The 19,051-nt window shown below is 41.7% G+C and overlaps 1 protein-coding gene across 1 annotated transcript in view; it reads left to right on the top strand.

The window, feature by feature from the left end:
- Positions 1-8,582, top strand: part of LOC117087974 (cytochrome b5 type B) — a 43,558-nt gene extending 34,976 nt beyond the window's left edge. Inside the window, exons 4-5 of the mRNA XM_033218829.1 lie at positions 3,409-3,437; positions 7,049-8,582. Of these exons, the coding sequence (XP_033074720.1) occupies positions 3,409-3,437; positions 7,049-7,139 (120 nt within the window). The 3' untranslated portion in view covers positions 7,140-8,582. The remainder of the gene's footprint in view (positions 1-3,408; positions 3,438-7,048) is intronic.
- The last annotated feature ends 10,469 nt before the right edge of the window (positions 8,583-19,051 follow it).

The following is a 19,051-nucleotide window of genomic DNA, read 5'->3' on the forward strand; positions in this document are numbered from 1 at the left end:
TAGTATTGCAATTATTACTTTCCATGCCAAAGGTTGAGAGCATGGACATAACCAGGTAGATATGCCTCAATACCTGAAGGGATAGATTAAAGTCAACTATAAACTGTAAGAATTTCCCTTAAGCATCCATTAGATTTAGCCCAGTGCTTAACTGTGGAAATGAAGATTGGGGGGAGCTGTGCCTAGGGAAGGGAGGTTATGTGTTAATAGAACTTTTTTTCATTTCAGTTTAAAATAACCAATTTGGCTTATTTCCAAATTTGGCTGAGAGTCTTGGCTGCTAAGAGCTGTGCCTTCAACATCTCTTTGATTATTATGTATTTGATTAAAAGTGGGGTCACTATGGTTTGCATCTGCTTGGCTGTCAGTATCCTAGAGGGAGTGTATGCCTCTTTCTCTTCTCTTTCCTTTAATGAGTTAAACAACTTGGTCTTTTTTTTTTTTTTTTGGCCCCAGGGATGGATTGATCTTAAAACAGGACTATTTTGCAGTACTTAGTTCAAAGAACACCATATGTTTTAAATTATTTATTGTTTAGAAATTCTTACATTTCACCATAGTACAGTTTTGGCTGTCTCTGTTCTCTTTCTTCAGTTGCTTATTACCTTTTTCTTTCTTTTTTTTTTTTTTTTTTTTTTGGAGACAGAGTCTCGCTCTGTCGCCCGGGCTGGAGGGCAGTGGCCGGATCTCAGCTCATCGCAAGCTCCACCTCCTGCGTTTATATGCCATTCTCCTGCCTCAGCCTCCCGAGTACCTGGGACTACAGGTGCCCGCCACCTCGCCCAGCTAGTTTTTTGTATTTTTTAGTAGAGACGGGGTTTCACCATGTTAGCCAGGATGGTCTCGATCTCCTGACCTCGTGATCCGCCCGTCTCGGCCTCCCAAAGTGCTGGAATTACAGGCTTGAGCCACCGCGCCCGGCCTTATTACCTTTTTCTAAAGCTCACCCTACTTAACAGACATCCAGGGCTTTTGACTGTAAAAGGCTAAAAGCTTTGAAATCTAGACAATCTGTTTATATGAAGTATATGATTTTTACTCTATAGATTAAGCATCATAATACATATATTATGCTGTGATGCTCTCATATAAGCCTTTCAAATTATCCCTTTTAAAAATAGTAACTACGGCCGGGCGCGGTGGCTCAACCCTGTAATCCCAGCACTTTGGGAGGCCGAGACGGGCGGATCACGAGGTCAGGAGATCGAGACCATCCTGGCTAACATGGTGAAACCCCGTCTCTACTAAAAAATACAAAAAACTAGCCGGGCGAGGTGGCGGCACCTGTAGTCCCAGCTACTTGGGAGGCTGAGGCAGGAGAATGGCGTGAACCCAGGAGGCGGAGCTTGCAGTGAGCTGAGATCTGGCCACAGCACTCCAGCCTGGGTGACAGAGCGAGACTCCGTCTCAAAAAAAAAAAAAAAAAAAAAAAATAGTAACTACATTTTTTGTCTATAAATCATTGGTATTTATGTAGCTAAAGCATAAAAGACCATGAACATTTTCTTGATGGAATTCAATATTTCTCAGCTACTGTAGTAGAATATTTATTTTAAAAGGCAACATTATAAATTAACTTGATGCACATACTACCATCGCTACCACTCCCACCTTCTGAATCTGTAAAGTAGATAGTAACATTTGTTGTATTTTTCAAAGACTGACCTGTAACTCATTGTAATTAATCAGGTCCTTACTAGACTAGCTGAAATGTCCCAGATAACAATAATCATTAAAGTCTTAAAGAAGTATAGTAGTATGTTAGTATGGTTTCTTTAAAACCTTTCATTTGACATTTTTCTTGTCTACAGGCTAATTTCTTTCAGGTTTGGGGCATGTATTCATTTGCATGGCAGTGTTTTGGATATATGTGAAATTAAAACTCATTTCATGGACTGCTCTAAAGTGTATCGGGGCCAATGTGATTGGTTTCTGGAAATTCTTGGAGATTATTGAAAGCGGTGGTTAAGCAGAGCTAATATTCCATGTTCATACAGTGAAATACTTCTACATTTTGCAAAGATGGTATTTTGGGCAGCAGTAACCTATGCTAAAAGTCTTATTGTCCTCTGGCAGTAAGTTAGCAGGCCTTTTGTACTATACAGCTGATTAATGGAATCAGTACCTCATTTGATACTTAAATTGAGTAAAAAAATTTTAATAACAGCCTTATTGTGATACAATTCACATACCATACAGTTCACCTATTTAAAATGTACAAGTCAATGGTTTTCAGTGTATTTACAAAGCTGTGCAGTCTATTTGAGAACAATTTCCTCCAAGAAGGAACCCCACACTCATTAGCAGTCATTTTCCATTTCCCTACAACTCGTCCTCCTCATGCCAGCCCGAGGCAACCACTAATCTACTTCTACCTCTATTGATTGTCCTATTCTGAACATTTTATAAAGCAGATTTATATAATATGTAGTCTTTTGTGTCTGCTTTCTTTCACTTAGTATAATGCTCTGAAGGTTGTAGCAGATATCAATACTTCAGTACCTTTTATTGCTAAGATTTGTTTTTTAAGGTTATTTTGTCATTTTCTTTCCTTTGACTCCATTTTTTCTCTTTTCATTGTGAAATCAATTCTAAGGTCTCCCTTCATAATTATTATGATTTCAAAGAGTGAACCAGTATATTTTTGTGATCTACAAAGCAATCATCTGTATTATCTAGAGGATTTCACAGTTGATCTACGTGTTAGAAGAGCTTTTTGGGCTTTAAAAAGGTTTTTAGGGCCGCGCGCGGTGGCTCAAGCCTGTAATCCCAGCACTTTGGGAGGCCGAGACGGGTGGATCACGAGGTCAGGAGATCGAGACCATCCTGGCGAACACAGTGAAACCCCGTCTCTACTAAAAAATACAAAAAACTAGCCGGGCGAGGTGGCGGCGCCTGTAGTCCCAGCTACCCGGGAGGCTGAGGCAGGAGAATGGCGTGAACCCGGGAGGCGGAGCTTGCAGTGAGCTGAGATCTAGCCACAGCACTCCAGCCTGGGTGACAGAGCGAGACTCCGTCTCAAAAAAAAAAAAAAGGTTTTTAGAAAGTATGATGTTAGCTACTGCCAGTGGCAAGCCCAGCTGAACCAGGCACATCATCATGACCACAAAGTAGTCCGTTTCAATATAGTTTGTATCATTAACATTTTTTAACATCTAAAAAAGTTTAGGTCATTTCTATGCTTTCATTAGTGATTCTTCAGTAGGAAGGAACCTAGCAAAGTGCCAGTATGTTATCAGAAATAAAATTCCCAGTACATCCATTGCTTATATATTTGTAAACACCAAAATGCATGAAAAGTGAAGTTCTGGTATCAGTTACAGGGTTTATGTAGCTATTCAAGAAAATGTATATGTGCTGTGTTAATCTTGTTTCTTTTTGTTATTTTTGAATATGTGTCATTTTCAGGACCCTTCAAAACATGATACATGCAAAAGGTTAGTATCCCCTTAACAGATTTCCTTATGTTCAAGGTAATGTCTGGCAAGAGACTCTTCTGTAAGTATATGTATGTAACATAACTTACGAGTGCAGCTTGACAACTAATTCTTTTTTGGCCCAAATCACTGCAAATTCAGTTGTTCCTTGACATTAACAAAATTAGCTTTTACAGTTTTAGCCGTTTTGAATAATCTAAAAAGTTCATGCCTTGAGTAATTTTTTAATCTTATTGTGACACAAATTGGAATCACACTCAGTAAGAGGCCAGTATGCATGGACAGGTAGCTACTAGTGGTTAAGCCTTCAGTCTGTGCAGTTCAAACTAGCTACACTATTCTACTTAAAACTTAATCTCATTTACCTCTCACAACCACTCTGTAAGATAGGTGCCATTATTACATTTTACAGAAGAAAAAAACACTACAGTCATATTTAGGAATTTGGATTTTCTCAGGTTTACTTAGAATATATTCCTTGGCATTAATATTAGTAATTCATTAGTATTAGCTCTGAAAGTTATAAATTGCCTTCCCTTAAGTGCGTCTATCTAAAATGACTGTGGAATCCTTGGCCTGTACAATATATTTGTGGAGATTATATAGAGCTAGCCATTCTATCTTTTGGATATCTCGAAGTATTTCAGAGAAAGAAAATATGTGTTTTTTTCCCATAAAATATCAGATCTATTATTTGAGGTAATGGACACAGTATAAAAAAGTACAAACTATTAGTAAATTTAGTTTCCTTAATATTGAGGGCTTAGGGTCAACAAAATGCTGCATAAAATTTTGAAAATACAAGCCACAGAATTGCAGATTTTAAAGATAAAACTTATGCTTATGCAGGGCGGGGTGCGGTGGCTTACGCGTGTAACCCTAGCACTTTGGGAGGCTGAGGCGGGTGGATCATGAGGTCAGGAGTTCGAGACCAGCCTGGACAACATGGTGAAACCCCATCTCTACTAAAAATACAAAATTAGCTGGGCATGGTGGTGCATGCCTATAGTCCCAGCTATTTGGGAGGCCGAGGCAGGAGAATCACTTGAACCTGGGAGGCGGAGGTTGCAGTGAGCCAAGATCGCGCCGTTGCACTCCAGCCTGGGCAACAAGAACGAAACTCCATCTTCAAAAAAAACCTTATGTTTATGCTATAAAACTTAGACTTATGCTAAACATAAAACTGATTAAGAATTATCAGGCAGAAGATATAAAGAATCCCTACAAATCAGTTTTTTAAAACCTCAGTAGAATATGAGAAAAAGGGCTGGGCACGGTAGCTCACGCCTGTAATCCCAGTGCTTTGGGAGGCCAAGGCGGGTGGATCACGAGGTCAGGAGATCGAGACCATGCTGGCTAACATGGTGAAACCCCGTCTCTGCTAAAAATACAAAAAATTAGCCGGGGGTGGTGGCGGGCGCCTGTAGTCCCAGCTACTCGGGAGGCTGAGGCAGGAGAATGGCGTGAACCCGGGAGGCGGAGCTTACAGTGAGCCGAGATCGCGCCACCGCACTCCAGCCTGGGCGATGAGCAAGACTCCATCTCAAAAAAAAAAAACAAAAGAATATGAGAAAAGGAGTTAAACACTTTACAGAAAAGGAAACACAAATGTAAACATATGGAAATGAGGTTTAATCTCATTCATCATTAGTGATATGTGAATTAAAATCATAGGTATATTTCATACCTAACCAGATTGGTAAAAATTAAAAATTTTGCAAATAAGAATTGGTTGGAAAGTTTATCCCCCAACTCTTAAAAACACTCCTAGGGTAATGTAAATGAATATAATCATTTTGGAAAGCAGGTTGGCATTATCTAGTAAATTTGACAGGATGAATTAACTTTTGACCCAACAATTCCATTTCTAATGATATACTTGATAGAAATGTGTGCACAAGTACACCCAGAAATATGTACAAGAATGTTCACAGCAGCATTATTCGAGATATTCAAACATCAGAAACAACCCTAATAAACTGTGGTATATTCATACAATGGAATACTACAAAAGAATAAAAATAAATGAATCACAAACATGTAGTAATCTGGATGAATCTCCAAGAAGAAAAGTCAGTCTTACGACAGGAAGTTACTGTTGAACCTGAATCTCCTGTGATGCAGTATAAATGTGTTTCGTCTGGTTCTCTCCTCAGTCGCAGTTAAGTATTAGGAAAGATTATGTGAGTATTGGTGTCAGCCATTCTCAGTCTTTTGTACTAAAGACATTTTCTGGCCGGACACGGTGGCTCATGCCTGTAACCCCAGCACTTTGGGAGGCCTAGGCGGGCGGATCCACCGGCTGAGGCAGGAGAACGGCGTGAACCCGGGAGGCGGAGCTTGCAGTGAGCCGAAATCGCGCCGTTGCACTCCAGCCTGGGCGATAGAGCGAGACTCTATCTCAAAAAAAAAAAAAAAAAAAAAAAAGACAATTTTCTTCTTCAGTGTTTTCTCAAGGATCCTACTTTTGGATTCTTTAGGCTTTTGTGATTGCTCTTAAAGGAGTCTGAATTCATTACTCTTATCAGGAGATTACTTCAGAGTTCCCAGTGCATATTGCTGTTATACATGCCATATTGCTTGGTATTTTAAACAAAGCTACCTGGCTGACATTCCAAACTAGTCCAGCGTAGCTGTTTGCCATACGTAAGCATACAGAGTGCTAGGCATGTTTAGGCAAAGAATCATTTTTCTTATGAACTTCAGCTCGTTTTATTGACTTCAAAACCTTTTAATACTAAGACTCATATGTCTTAAGTAGAGGGGCAGCCGGGTCATTTGGATCATGGAAGAATTGTACTTTAAAACTAGTGTGCTAATAAGTTCTATTAAAGAATTATTATGTTAAGGAGAATGATGACTGTTCTGAAGCTCCTAAGGAAAGTCTCTTGCAGTACTTTTGAAGCTGCCATTTACCCTATTAGAACTGTATATACTTTTTGTGTATGTGTATCCTTATTAGTGTCCAAACTTAACTAGGGATTAAGAGGATGGGTTTGGAATCACACTGTCCAACTCCCTTACTAGCTTTGGGATTTGGGGTGCAAAGCTTATGTTTCTCCTGTATGAGATGAGAATAATAACCCTATTTCATAGGGTGTTGTAAGGATTAAATCTTTAAAATACATATGAAGCAGATAGGATATTTCTGGTAGTTATATTATATATGATTACTTCCGAATTTATATTGGGAGGGATTTTTTTAAAATACATATGTGAAATGTCACTTACATAATGGTGTTTTTTCCTGTTTAAAAATGTTAATTGCAGAATACGTGAAAAGCAAAAGCACAAAGAAGACAATGTGAGAGTATCCATAATCCCTAACTCAGAAATAACCACTATATGACTTTGTAGAAACACATATAAAGGCATGTAAAGGCATCTTATTTGATATCATACTATTGGTTGTTTTTAACCTTTTAAAAAATTACTTTGTAATATTGTCACTCTAATCCAAATATTTTTTCCCCAACTACTTTGTGATAAAAGCAGTTAAATTTCCCAAAGTAAAAACTCCTTGCCTATATAAAAACATGTGAAAGCTGAAAGATAGTGAACATTTGTCTTAAAATATTAACAATTTTATTGCTTTCTCCCCCTCCTCCTAGTTGCTGGTCATACTGGATTTTACCCATCATAGGCGCTGTTCTCTTAGGTTTCCTGTACCGCTACTACACATCGGAAAGCAAATCCTCCTGAGGAGGCCTTGCTGAAGTTGGAAAGTGCATCCATTTTGGGGTGAAAACTAGAGACTTGCTTGGGGGTTGCAGAGGTGCCCTCTCCTCGAATCCTGCCAGTTGCATTCTTCCCCCTTGGAGTCGAGACGATTGGCCAGGCATCCACCTCAGATCTGGGACCAGCGTCCTCCATCTCTCAGAGCCTTACTCCCAAAGTACCTGCTCACTGTTCTGTGTCCAATGATTGCCGGTGTTTCCTCTCTTCACTGATTTCCATGAGTACCCTTATATTTCAAAACTTCCTGTTCATAAGTTATAGTGACATTGCTCTTTCGTAAAAATGCCTGCTTTCCAATACTTTGATTGCACATTAGACATTCTTAACAGGGCGGCAGTCTAGTGTTGAAACTTTTATTTTTTCATTTTTCTTTTAAGTAAATTAAAAAAAAAAATTCTGATTTAGGGCTAGGTGCGGTGGCTCAGGCCTGTAATCCTAGCACTTTGGGAGGCCAAGGTGGGAAGATTGCTTGAGGCCAAGAGTTCGAGACCAGCCTGGGCAATATAGCGAGACCCTTATCTGTTTTTTAAAAAAAAATCTGATTTAATTCTGTTATTTATCATAAGGGGTTTAATTCCTGAAGTAAAGGTATGCACCTATTAAACTTAAAACTGCCAAATGATTTTTGTTCCTTGTATGTGCATGATAAAGCTACAAGGAATGGTGTGGCCACCTCCTCCTTCCTTTCAAGCTAGGGCAGCAGGTAGCTCTTCCCACCCCCTGAGCCCAGCCCCTTCCCAAGTGGTGCTGGACAAAAAAACTACATGGCCCTTTTATGTCTTGGGGCCGGAGAGGGAGGGATGAATTGGGGTGATAGAACCCTGGTGAATTCAGAGTTATCTTTCTTCAGAAAAATACTGAAAACCACTGCTTCAGGATAGGAGTTTAGAAAAAACACCAAAGCTTTCACTTTGGTTTGGCACCAGTTTCTAACCATCTGTTTTTTCTACCCTAGCTATCTTTTATTGGTAAAATATAAATGTATAATTATGTCTGTAGAGCTTTACCAAGGATTTTCCCTCCTATTTTGTTTGTTGATTAGCAAATTTTTGATTCTCCATTTTCCAAAAGTTAGAGACTCCAGCATGGCCTTCTGTTTGCCCCCGAGTAAAGTAGCTTCCATATAAAATGGTATTTGAAAGTGAGAGTTCATGACAAGAGCCCGTTTTCCATTTCTTCTGTATTTTACCTCCATGACTCCAACTTGTGGGTTTGTTCTGTTTTTCCATGAGAATAAAATACTGGCAGTTTTTTTCTCTGATGTGTGTTCATTGAGAAGTAGGTTACTAGAATTATGTTACTGTGTCTTATTGGTTCAGTGATGATTTCTCTGGCATATTAGACTTTTATTTTTTTCCCCATGGAAGCACCTGAGGAAATAAATAGAACACTGGCTGTTTTCTGCCAGCAGCTCTGGTGATTTTTCTCCCTGTCCTTTGAGAATTGCTAGGCTGCTTCTGAGCCATTGTCATATCCGGCAGGGAGCAGCTTGGTTCAAGAAGGACCATAGAGGCTGCTTAGCATCTCCTTCCTCCCTCCCAGCTTGCCAGGGATTTGATGAGACAGGAAACTGCCCAGCAAACCAGGGACTGCCCATGCAAACTATTTAAGAAAAAGTTCAATCCAGGTCTTGTATCCTGTGATTTAGTAGTTGAATGAATACAGAATTCATCAAAATAATATTAACCTTGTACTTGCACACTTGGATATATTTGGGAGTAATTTTAGGAGATTTCTGGCTGAGTTTTACTGTCAGGGATATGGGTTTAGTAAAACTTTTATCTTTAGAAAAATGTTCATATGCATTATAAGATGCTACTTTTAAGACAATATTGATAAAAAACCTTGGTTATTATTTAACAAAAGTGGTCTGACTTGATGCTTCTCTATTTAAAGGCAAGGAAGGATTGGTATATGATTGCCTGTAATAAATAAATTATGTGATTATTGGAGTACATTGGGGTAAAAGTAAAGAACAGAGGAGTATTGAGGAGCTTGAAAGGGAACATTCAATCTAAAGCCAAGCCTGAAGATAACTTGAATCAGTTGTAAAAGTGTGTTGGCAATGTCCAAAATTGAATGAAAAACATCTGGCTTATAAGCAGTGTTAAAGAACTACCATCTTAAGTAAAATTGGTGTTTTTGTTATTTTTAAGGTAAATGCCAGTGCAAAAGGTATGTTTTTCTACTTCATATGGTTTTCTTTTTTTTTTTTTTTTTTTTTTTGAGACGGAGTCTCGCTCTGTCGCCCAGGCTGGAGTGCAGTGGCCGGATCTCAGCTCACTGCAAGCTCCGCCTCCCGGGTTTATGCCATTCTCTCGCCTCAGCCTCCGGAGTAGCTGGGACTACAGGCGCCCGCCACATCGCCCGGCTAATTTTTTGTATTTTTTTAGTAGAGACGGGGTTTCACCGTGTTAGCCAGGATGGTCTCGATCTCCTGACCTCGTGATCCACCCGTCTCGGCCTCCCAAAGTACTGGGATTACAGGCTTGAGCCACCGCGCCCGGCCTCATATTGGTTTTCTTTTCCTGTTTACATCTGGACTTGTTTTTTACTGAGAGCCAGAGGAAAAGATAATTAGACTTTGTCTCCTCCACCCATGAAATCCCTGCAGTACCCAGGGCTGCTTCTGAGCTACTGCTGATGTGATGTCACTTTGTATTAGGAAAACCACTTGGGGGTCCATTTACTATTATTCTGTTGCCTACAAAAACAGCCAGGTGAAAGGTAAATCTTGCGTGAGAGTTTGCGGAGGTTGTTCTAAACAATAAAGTAATATAGCACACTAGCCAGATCCATCCAAAAGGACTTTTTTTTAAGGAAGTAGACTTGAATTCACAAAACAGTCTTGCCATGGGTAGGTGGTGAAAATCCTCTGGAGAGCAAGTGGAGCCAGTCCCCATTGGCTGACAGTGCCACCTGGAGCTGGTCTCTGGGGTGTTTGGTTGTTTATTCCTGAGAAAGACTAACTGCTGCTGCTGCTGCAAACTGGACTGTACACATCGTGGCTGCTGGACACGAAGGAGGAGGTGAGAGAAGTTTCATGCCACTAAAATAGAGGGTGTTGGTACCACTGCCCCTGGTCTGAGAGTCAGGGTGTAAACCTGCCTCAGTAGAGACTAGTTCGAAATGACACCAAAATTCCCCAGCCCCTACTCAGCAATTGGTTTTGGTTTCCAAATGACTTCCACATTTGTCAAGATAACAGAGTGGTGGGGTCCAAGTTTATCTTGTGTTTAGATCTCCTCAAGACTGCTTAAGCAAAAACAAAAATCCCTTGGAACCTATCTTTTGAGCCTGTAAAGTTCTTTTAGCAGTTGTCATAAATGCATATGTTGTGAAATCAGAACACTGTTGCGTTTATACTCATTTAGCTGCAATGTGGGACAATGAAAAATGCTTTACAGGCCTTAAGTATCATTACTTATGGTATCTCCTGCTTTAAAATCTCAAGCGATATCTATCTGGTTAAATTCCATTTTAGGAGATTGAGATGCAGAACGCTGATGTTCATTACCTCCTCCTACCCCAGGAGAAACGGATTCAGACATGTCTTGTCTCAACAAGAAATTGATTTTTCTTTTTTTAACTTTCTCATTCTGTTGCCAAATATCACAGAAGTAATGAGGAGTTTAGTTACATTTGGCTGTTGTGCTCTGAAAGAGCCAGGTTTGGAATTTGTGGGGGTGATCTAGGAAGAAGGTTCCAAAGAAGCAGAGGCATTTGTCAAGTTACCTACCCTATATCCAGCATCCTCCTCGTGAGCTTCAGTAGCTGCACTTTGCCCACGCGTGTATCCTACGTTTGCTATTTGGGCAAACCATTACTTCAGTTATTTAACTTCCCTTTTTTTTAACTTCACCTTTGACTGTGAACAAGTAACATTAACATTCCTTTTGTATATTCACTAATGGAGTTAGTTTACCTGTTTTATTTCAGAATATTTTGAACGAAGATCTTTGTCTCTTTCTGCTGGAATGCACACACAGTGAATGTTTGTTAGAACTACACACAATAAAGCCACTGTTTTCCTTTTCTTGCCCTGACTACACTTATTTTTTTTTTTAATTAAAAAAGATTTTTTTTACGTAGAAGTGTTGGTTTTGTAATCCTCAGGTGTTCTGGAAGAGAAGGATTTGAGAAGCATGACAGTCTCCCGTGTCTGTGCTAACGATGTGTTTAGCACAACGTGGTGGGGAGTTCCGTGGTTCTCCAGGATTCTGCTCACTGTTCTTTTCGTGAAGTGAATCGTTCATTTGATAATCGTGAAATGCAAAAAGTAAGGCTGTGTTTTAATGGATGTGAAGTGGGAACGGGGTAGCCAGGTTTGAGGTTCTGTTTCCACTGAAACTACCTACTGAAAGAGAAGCCAGTACCAGGTAATACTGTTTTGTTATCTGCAATGCCAGTCTTCAAATGATTGTTTTTCTTGGAAATAGCTAAACTGTTGGGGAAAATTAAACACTGAGATTGAAGTTTAGTGACTGTGTTAATAAAACAAGGGAAATAAACCATTTTTATAATTACCTTTAAAACATACTGATAGCCATCTACCATTACTAACATATCAGATTTCTGTTGAGAGATCGTTCATTAGGGCTTGGCTATTTCACTATCACAGGAACTGAGGATTACTAACAGGAAAGGATGCCCCCATTCTTGTTACCAAAGTTTGAATTTAATGTTTAATCTTCGATACTAATAAGAGTTTATTATCATAGTACTCTCCCTGATGCTGAATAGTTGGTAGGTGCTTGACAAATCCTGGTCGATTGATGAAAGCCTGAGGTAGAAGACTGATTCCAATTATGTAAATTTAAGGGAAGAAATATCCACACAATCTGTTAAGCTGCTGGTAATTGATAGCATAAATCTAACGTTAATTAGTGAACTAGATTGCTATGTATGTGCAAAGCCCAGTCAGCTTAATCACATATATACCAGCATTTTAAAAACAAAATTATTTGATGAAGCAGTGAGAGACTAGAGTAGCTTTCCAGGTGAAACATGAGAATGCACTTGTAATGCTGTCATTTCTCTGACACCTACTATGTGCCATGCAATGTGGTTTACAAACCTTGCTGATCCGTCCCTGTCTATCTTGTAAGGACACTTTTATGGCAACTCAGAGAGCCACCTGACTTGACCACAGAGCTAAGAGGAGAGCCAGGGTTTTTTTGTTTTGTTTTGTTTTGAGGCAGAGTCTCTATCCCCCAGGCTGGAGCACAGTGGTGTGATCTTGGTTCACTGCAACCTCTACCTCCTGGGCTCAAGCAATCGCCTCACCCTCCCAAGTAGCTGGCACTTCTAATTTTTGTATTTTTTTGTAGAGACGAGATTTCTCCATGCTGGCCAGGCTGGTCTTGAACTCCTGGTCTGCAGTGATCCACCCGCCTTGGCCTCCCAAAGTGCTGAGATTACAGGCGTGAGCCACCTCCCCTGGCCTGAGAGCCAGGGTTTAAACCTCCCTCAGTAGAGACTAGTTTGAAATGACCCTTGAATCCCATGCAAATGGCTTAGTTTCTTGAAGCCAGTTAATGAGAATTTAGATCTGAACTATGTTGCTGAAAAAACTTTTCATAAAAGGCAAAGGATTGAGAATTGAGGACGACTGTTGAAATCCTTAAGCAGCACATATGAGAAGTCCTTTCATTTCATCAGTCTAGGATACTGGATAAAAGTTAACATGGAACTATGTATGTAAATACATAGTTTTTGGTTTTTTTTAAAGAAGGTTTTGCTCTGTCGTCCAGGTTGGAGAGCAGTGGCATGATCATAGCTCACTGTACCCTCAAACTCCTCCGCTCAAGTCTCACCCTCCCAACTAGCTGGGACTACAGGTGTGTGCCACCATGCCCAGCAACGTAAAATTTTTTTTTTTTTTTGGTAGTGGTAGAGCCTCACTATGTTGCCGAGTCTGGTCTCAAACTCACGGCCTCAAGCCAGTCCTCCTGCCTCAGCCTCCCAAAGTGTGGGATTACAGGCATGAGCCACTGTGCCTGGCCCCATTTTCCTTTTTTTTTTTTTTTCCCTGTTTTTCAGAAATTGAGGTGGGATTGTCTTCCCAGACAATACAATGATGTTCATAATAAGAATCTTCTGACAGACCTACTCAGTCTGATTTTAATAACCTAAGAAATCTAATCAGAGACAAATAGAGATGGAATCAGGAGAGGCTAAGTCATGAATAGCACAGGAAAATGAGCTTCCGAGACTCCCAGTCTGACCCCCTTTTTCTCTTTTGTAACTTTTTTTTCCTACCTCTCATCCTACCTCATCTTGCCCTCTTGCTTTGCCTCGTGTTTATTTTATAAAGGACAACACCTCAGCTATGCTCCTCTTTTCTTTTTCTTTTGTTTTGGAGCTGGGGTCTTGTTATGTTGCCCAGTCTGGACTAGAACTCCTGGGCTCAAGCCATCCTCCCACCTCAGCCTCCCCAGTAGCTGGGACTACAGGCACGTACCACTGCACTGGCTACATCTTCATTTTTGTGTTGTGGTACAAAAATGTACTTGACGCTCTATCCTAAAAACAATGGGAAGAAATAATTTGTTTATAAACTGGACCATCCAGAAAGAATGCAGTTCTGTTTGAACATCTCTATTCACCTTCGTTTAAAGCTACATTCAAGCTCTGGGCCATTCATGTGAATCAAATTTGCCTTTTCAGTTACTTAAAATTGGGCTTCTGAAACCCACGTATCTTGACAACTGTGGTCTCTGCAACTTATCTGACCGTAAAACACTTGCCTGGGTAATGTCCTTTTAAGAGTTCTTCCTTTCTGGCCGGGTGCGGTGGCTCACGCCTGTAATCCCAGCACTTTGGAAGGCTGAGGCGGGTGGATCACTTGAGGTCAGGAGTTTTGAGACCAGCCTGGCCAACATGGTGAAACCCTGTCTCTATTAAAAATACAAAAATTATCTGGATGTGGTAGTGCACGCCTGTACTCCCAGCTACTCGGGAGGCTGAGGCAGGAGACTCTCTTGAGCCTGGGAGGTGGGGGTTGCAGTGAACTGAGATCGTGCCACTGCACTCCAGCCTGGGGGACAAGAGTGAAACTCCGTCTCAGAAAAAAAAAAAAAAGTTCTTCCTTTCCAAGTATACCTAAGTTCCCATAAGACAGAAAGTCATTTTTTTGATAGTTAATTTTTTGAGATAAGGGTCCCACAATGTCACCCAGGCTGGAGTGCTGGAGTATCATCATGGCTCACTGTAGCCTCCACCTCCCTGGGTCAAGCAGTCCTCTTACCTCAGTCTCCTGAGTTGCTGGGATTACAAGTGCCTGCCGCCGTGGCCAGCTAATTTAAATGTGTTGTAGAGACAAAGTCTTGCTGTGTTGCCCACGCTGGCCTTGGCCTTGGCCTCCCAAAGCACTCGGATAACCGGTGTGAGCTACTGTGCCCAGAAACTCATTTTTTATTCCATGCCAGGTCTCAGTATCTCTGGAAAGAAGAAACATTCTTCACTTTAAAACACCTACAGATTATTACTGTCATAGAGTAAGATACAGAAACCCACTTAAGCTCACATAGGTAACAGAGAAATGACTTGCTGTGAATCAGTAACAAATGAGTATCTGATGGAACACAAGGGTAGAAATCCCAGCTGGCCCTCCTGAGGATCTAGGAACAGGAACCAGAAACCCATAGGAACCAAAGTGGTTACTTTAGTTTCCTGTCCAAACTTCTAAAGGAAATTAATAATTAGAAGTGAAAATGTGGTTGACTGGGTAATACGAGTGTCTACTTTTGGTTCCATCAAGGGAATGGGAACCCATCCCCTAGCCTTGAATGGGAAGGAGATCATAGGGAAAGCAGTTTCCCAAGGGAGATGCTATAATTGCATACTTTGTGTATATTTAAATGTCTTCGTTAATTAACTAAACGCTCTCTGAAGGAAGGCACGTCTGCATTTCTCAGGGTGCCCTGCATTGGGCTGGGCCATAGAGAGGGCGAAGTGGATTCAGTATGGCTTGCCGTGCTGTGCCTGCATAGCCATACTATATGCCAACTATAGCCATACTATAATGAAGATAGTATAGTCCAGGCGCGGTGGCTCATGCCTGTAATCCCAGCACTTTGGGAGGCCAAGGCAGGCGCATCACCTGAGGTCAGGAGTTTGAGACCAGCCTGCCCAACGTGGGAAAACCCCATCTCTACTAAAAATACACAAAAAAATTAGCCGGGTGTTGTGGCACGCACCTGTAATCCCAGCTACTCGGGAGGCTGAGGCAAGAGAATTGCTTGAATCTGGGAGGTGGAGGTTGCAGTGAGCTGAGATGGTGCCACTGTACTCCAGCCTAGGCGACAGTGGGACTCTGTCTCAAAAAAAAAAAAAAGTAGAGTTCTCATAACCAGTTTCCCCTATTACTAACATCACATGTTTATATGTGACAGTTATTACAATTAATGAACCAATATTGGTACGTTATTATTGAAGTTCTTATGCTAGTTCCTTAGTTTTTGCCTGATGTCTTTTTTCTTTTTTTGAGACGGAGTCTCAGCTCAATCTTGGCACACTGCAACCTCCCACTCCGGGTTCAAGCAATTCTGCCTCAGCCTCCCGAGTAGCTAGGAATACATGCGCCTGCCACCATGCCCGGCTGATTTTTTGTATTTTTAGTAGAGACAGGGTTTCACCATGCTGGCCAGGCTGGTCTTGAACTCCTGACCTCGTGATCCGCCCACCTTGGCCTCCCAAAGTGCTGGGATTACAGGCGTGAGCCACCGCGCCCGGCTGACCTTGACAGTTTTAAGGAGTACTGGTCAGGTACATTGTAGGATGCCCTATGTTAAAATTTGTCAGATGTTTTCCTCATGATTAGACAGAGGTTATGAAATGGGGAGAGGAAGACCACGGGGATAAATTGCCATTTTCATTACATCATCTCCAGAGGACACACTGTCAACATGATCTGTGACGGTTGATGTTGACCTTGATCACCCGGCAGAGGGACTGTTTATCAGGTTTCTCTACTCTCTAGTCACTCTTCAGGAGGGACTTTCCATATTGTTCCACACTGTGGCAGGAAGTCGCTGCACAGCCCACACCTAAGGAGTGGGGAGTTATGCTCCATCTCCCTGAGAGCAGAGTGTCTACATACATTATTTAGAATCTTTCTGGATAGGAGATTGGTTTCATAGATTGTTTTATTTCTTTTTATTTGCATATTTATTTTTAGAGACAGCGTCTCACTGGGTTGCCTAGGCAAGAGTGCAGTGACTCTTCACAGGTACAATCAATCACTGCACACTGCAGCCTCAAACTTCTGGCCTTGAAGTGATCCTCCCTCCTCAGCCTCCTGAGTAGTGGGACTACAGGCACATACCACCACACCACACCACGCTCAGGTTTCACAGAATTTTATAGTGGATTGATATGTAGCTTTTTTTTTTTTGAGATGGAGTCTTGCTCTGTTGCCCAGGCTGGAGTGCAGTGGTGTGATCTCGGCTCACGGCAACCTCTGCCTCCCAGTTTCAAGTGATTCTCCTGCCTCAGCCTTCCAAGTAGCTGAGATTACAGGCGTGTGCCATCATACCCGTATAATTTTTGTATTTTTAGTAGAGATGGGGTTTCACCATGTTGGCCGGGCTGGTCTCAATCTCCTAACGTTGTGATCCGCTCACCTCGGCCTCCTAACGTGCTGGGATTACAGGCGTGAGCCACCGCGCCCGGCTGACCTTGACAGTTTTAAGGAGTACTGGTCAGGTACATTGTAGGATGCCCTATGTTAAAATTTGTCAGATGTTTTCCTCATGATTAGACAGAGGTTATGAAATGGGGAGAGGAAGACCACGGGGATAAATTGCCATTTTCATTACATCATCTCCAGAGGACACACTGTCAACATGATCTGTGACGGTTGATGTTGACCTTGATCACCCGGCAGAGGGACTGTTTATCAGGTTTCTCTACTCTCTAGTCACTCTTCAGGAGGGACTTTCCATATTGTTCCACACTGTGGCAGGAAGTCGCTGCACAGCCCACACCTAAGGAGTGGGGAGTTATGCTCCATCTCCCTGAGAGCAGAGTGTCTACATACATTATTTAGAATCTTTCTGGATAGGAGATTGGTTCATAGATTGTTTTATTTCTTTTTATTTGCATATTTATTTTTAGAGACAGCGTCTCACTGGGTTGCCTAGGCAAGAGTGCAGTGACTCTTCACAGGTACAATCAATCACTGCACACTGCAGCCTCAAACTTCTGGCCTTGAAGTGATCCTCCCTCCTCAGCCTCCTGAGTAGCTGGGACTACAGGCACATACCACCACACCACACCACGCTCAGGTTTCACAGAATTTTATAGTGGATTGATATGTAGCTTTTTTTTTTTTGAGATGGAGTCTTGCTCTGTTGCCCAGGCTGGAGTGCAGTGGTGTGATCTCGGCTCACGGCAACCTCTGCCTCCCAGTTTCAAGTGATTCTCCTGCCTCAGCCTTCCAAGTAGCTGAGATTACAGGCGTGTGCCATCATACCCGTATAATTTTTGTATTTTTAGTAGAGATGGGGTTTCACCATGTTGGCCGGGCTGGTCTCAATCTCCTAACGTTGTGATCCGCTCACCTCGGCCTCCTAACGTGCTGGGATTACAGGCGTGAGCCACCACGCCCGGCCCCAAAAGGTGTTTAGTAACTTGCCTAAACGTGGATAGCCAAAGGCCATCAACTATTTTTGGAAAGCCTTCCCATGAAAGATAGAGACCAAAACAAAATAGGAAAAAGAAAAAAGAAAGAGAGAGAGAGAGGGAGGGAGGGAGGGAGAGACAGAAAGAAAAAAAGAAAGAGAGAGAAGGAAAGAAAAAGAAAACAATGCAGAAGAAAACTGAAGGGGGAAACAAAACAACAAGCTGATAACATCAAAAAGATGAGAGATGACATTGTCTCCATGAATACAATAGGATGCTATTTTAGAAAAGGAACATTCAGCCGGTTCATGCCTGTAATCCCAGCACTTTGGGAGGCTGAGGCAAGCAGATCACCTGAGGTCAGGGGTTTGAGACCAGCTTGGCAAACATGGTGAAACCCCATTTCTACTGAAAATACAAAAATTAGCCAGGCATGGTGGCAGGTGCTTTTAATCCCAGCTATTTGGGAGGCTGAGGCAGGAGAATCACTTGAACCCTGGAGGCAGCGGTTGCAGTGAGCCAAGATCACGCCACTGCACTCCAACTGAGTGTAGTGTGACAGCAAGACTCCGTCTCAAAACAACAACAACAACAAAAGAACATTCAGAGAATAAGACTTCTAGAAATTGTAAGCAGCATTGTAAAATCCTTGTCTTGGCTTTTTTTTTTTTTTTTTGGATCAATTTATTGCTCTGAGGTTATTCAGTCTAAAGATATGTATATTGTTAAGTCTGTGGATCACTTTCTAACTACTTTCTAAGAGTGGCACAATTTACCATCCCACCAGCAAGATCTAAGAATGCCTGTTTCACTGTGGAATTGGATACTTTGCATCTCAGATCCAATGCTGGTGTACCTTTTCTTAGGTACCTGGAAAGTAGAAATCATTTTGGTCACATAATTCTTTTAAAATGAATCCAGTCTATTTACTTAAGAAATCATTTGCTCATAAGAGTTGTGAATTCTCAGTCTTTTTAAATTTTTTTTGGAGACGGAGTCTTGCTCTGTTGCCCAGGCTGGAGTGCAGTGGCACAATCTCGGCTCACCACAAGCAACATCTGCCTCAGCCTCCCGAGTAGCTGGGACTACAGGCACATGCCACCACACCTGGCTAGTTTTTTGTATTTTTAGTAGAGACAAGGTTTCACCATGTTGGCCAGGCTGGTCTCGAACTCCTTACCTCAGGTGATCCACCCGCTTTGGCCTCCCAGAGTGCTGGGATTACAGGCATGAGCCACTGTGCCTGGCCT

Source organism: Trachypithecus francoisi, unplaced genomic scaffold, assembly GCF_009764315.1.
Source record: "Trachypithecus francoisi isolate TF-2019V2 unplaced genomic scaffold, Tfra_2.0 Lachesis_group10, whole genome shotgun sequence".
Classification (NCBI taxonomy): Eukaryota; Metazoa; Chordata; class Mammalia; order Primates; family Cercopithecidae; genus Trachypithecus; species Trachypithecus francoisi.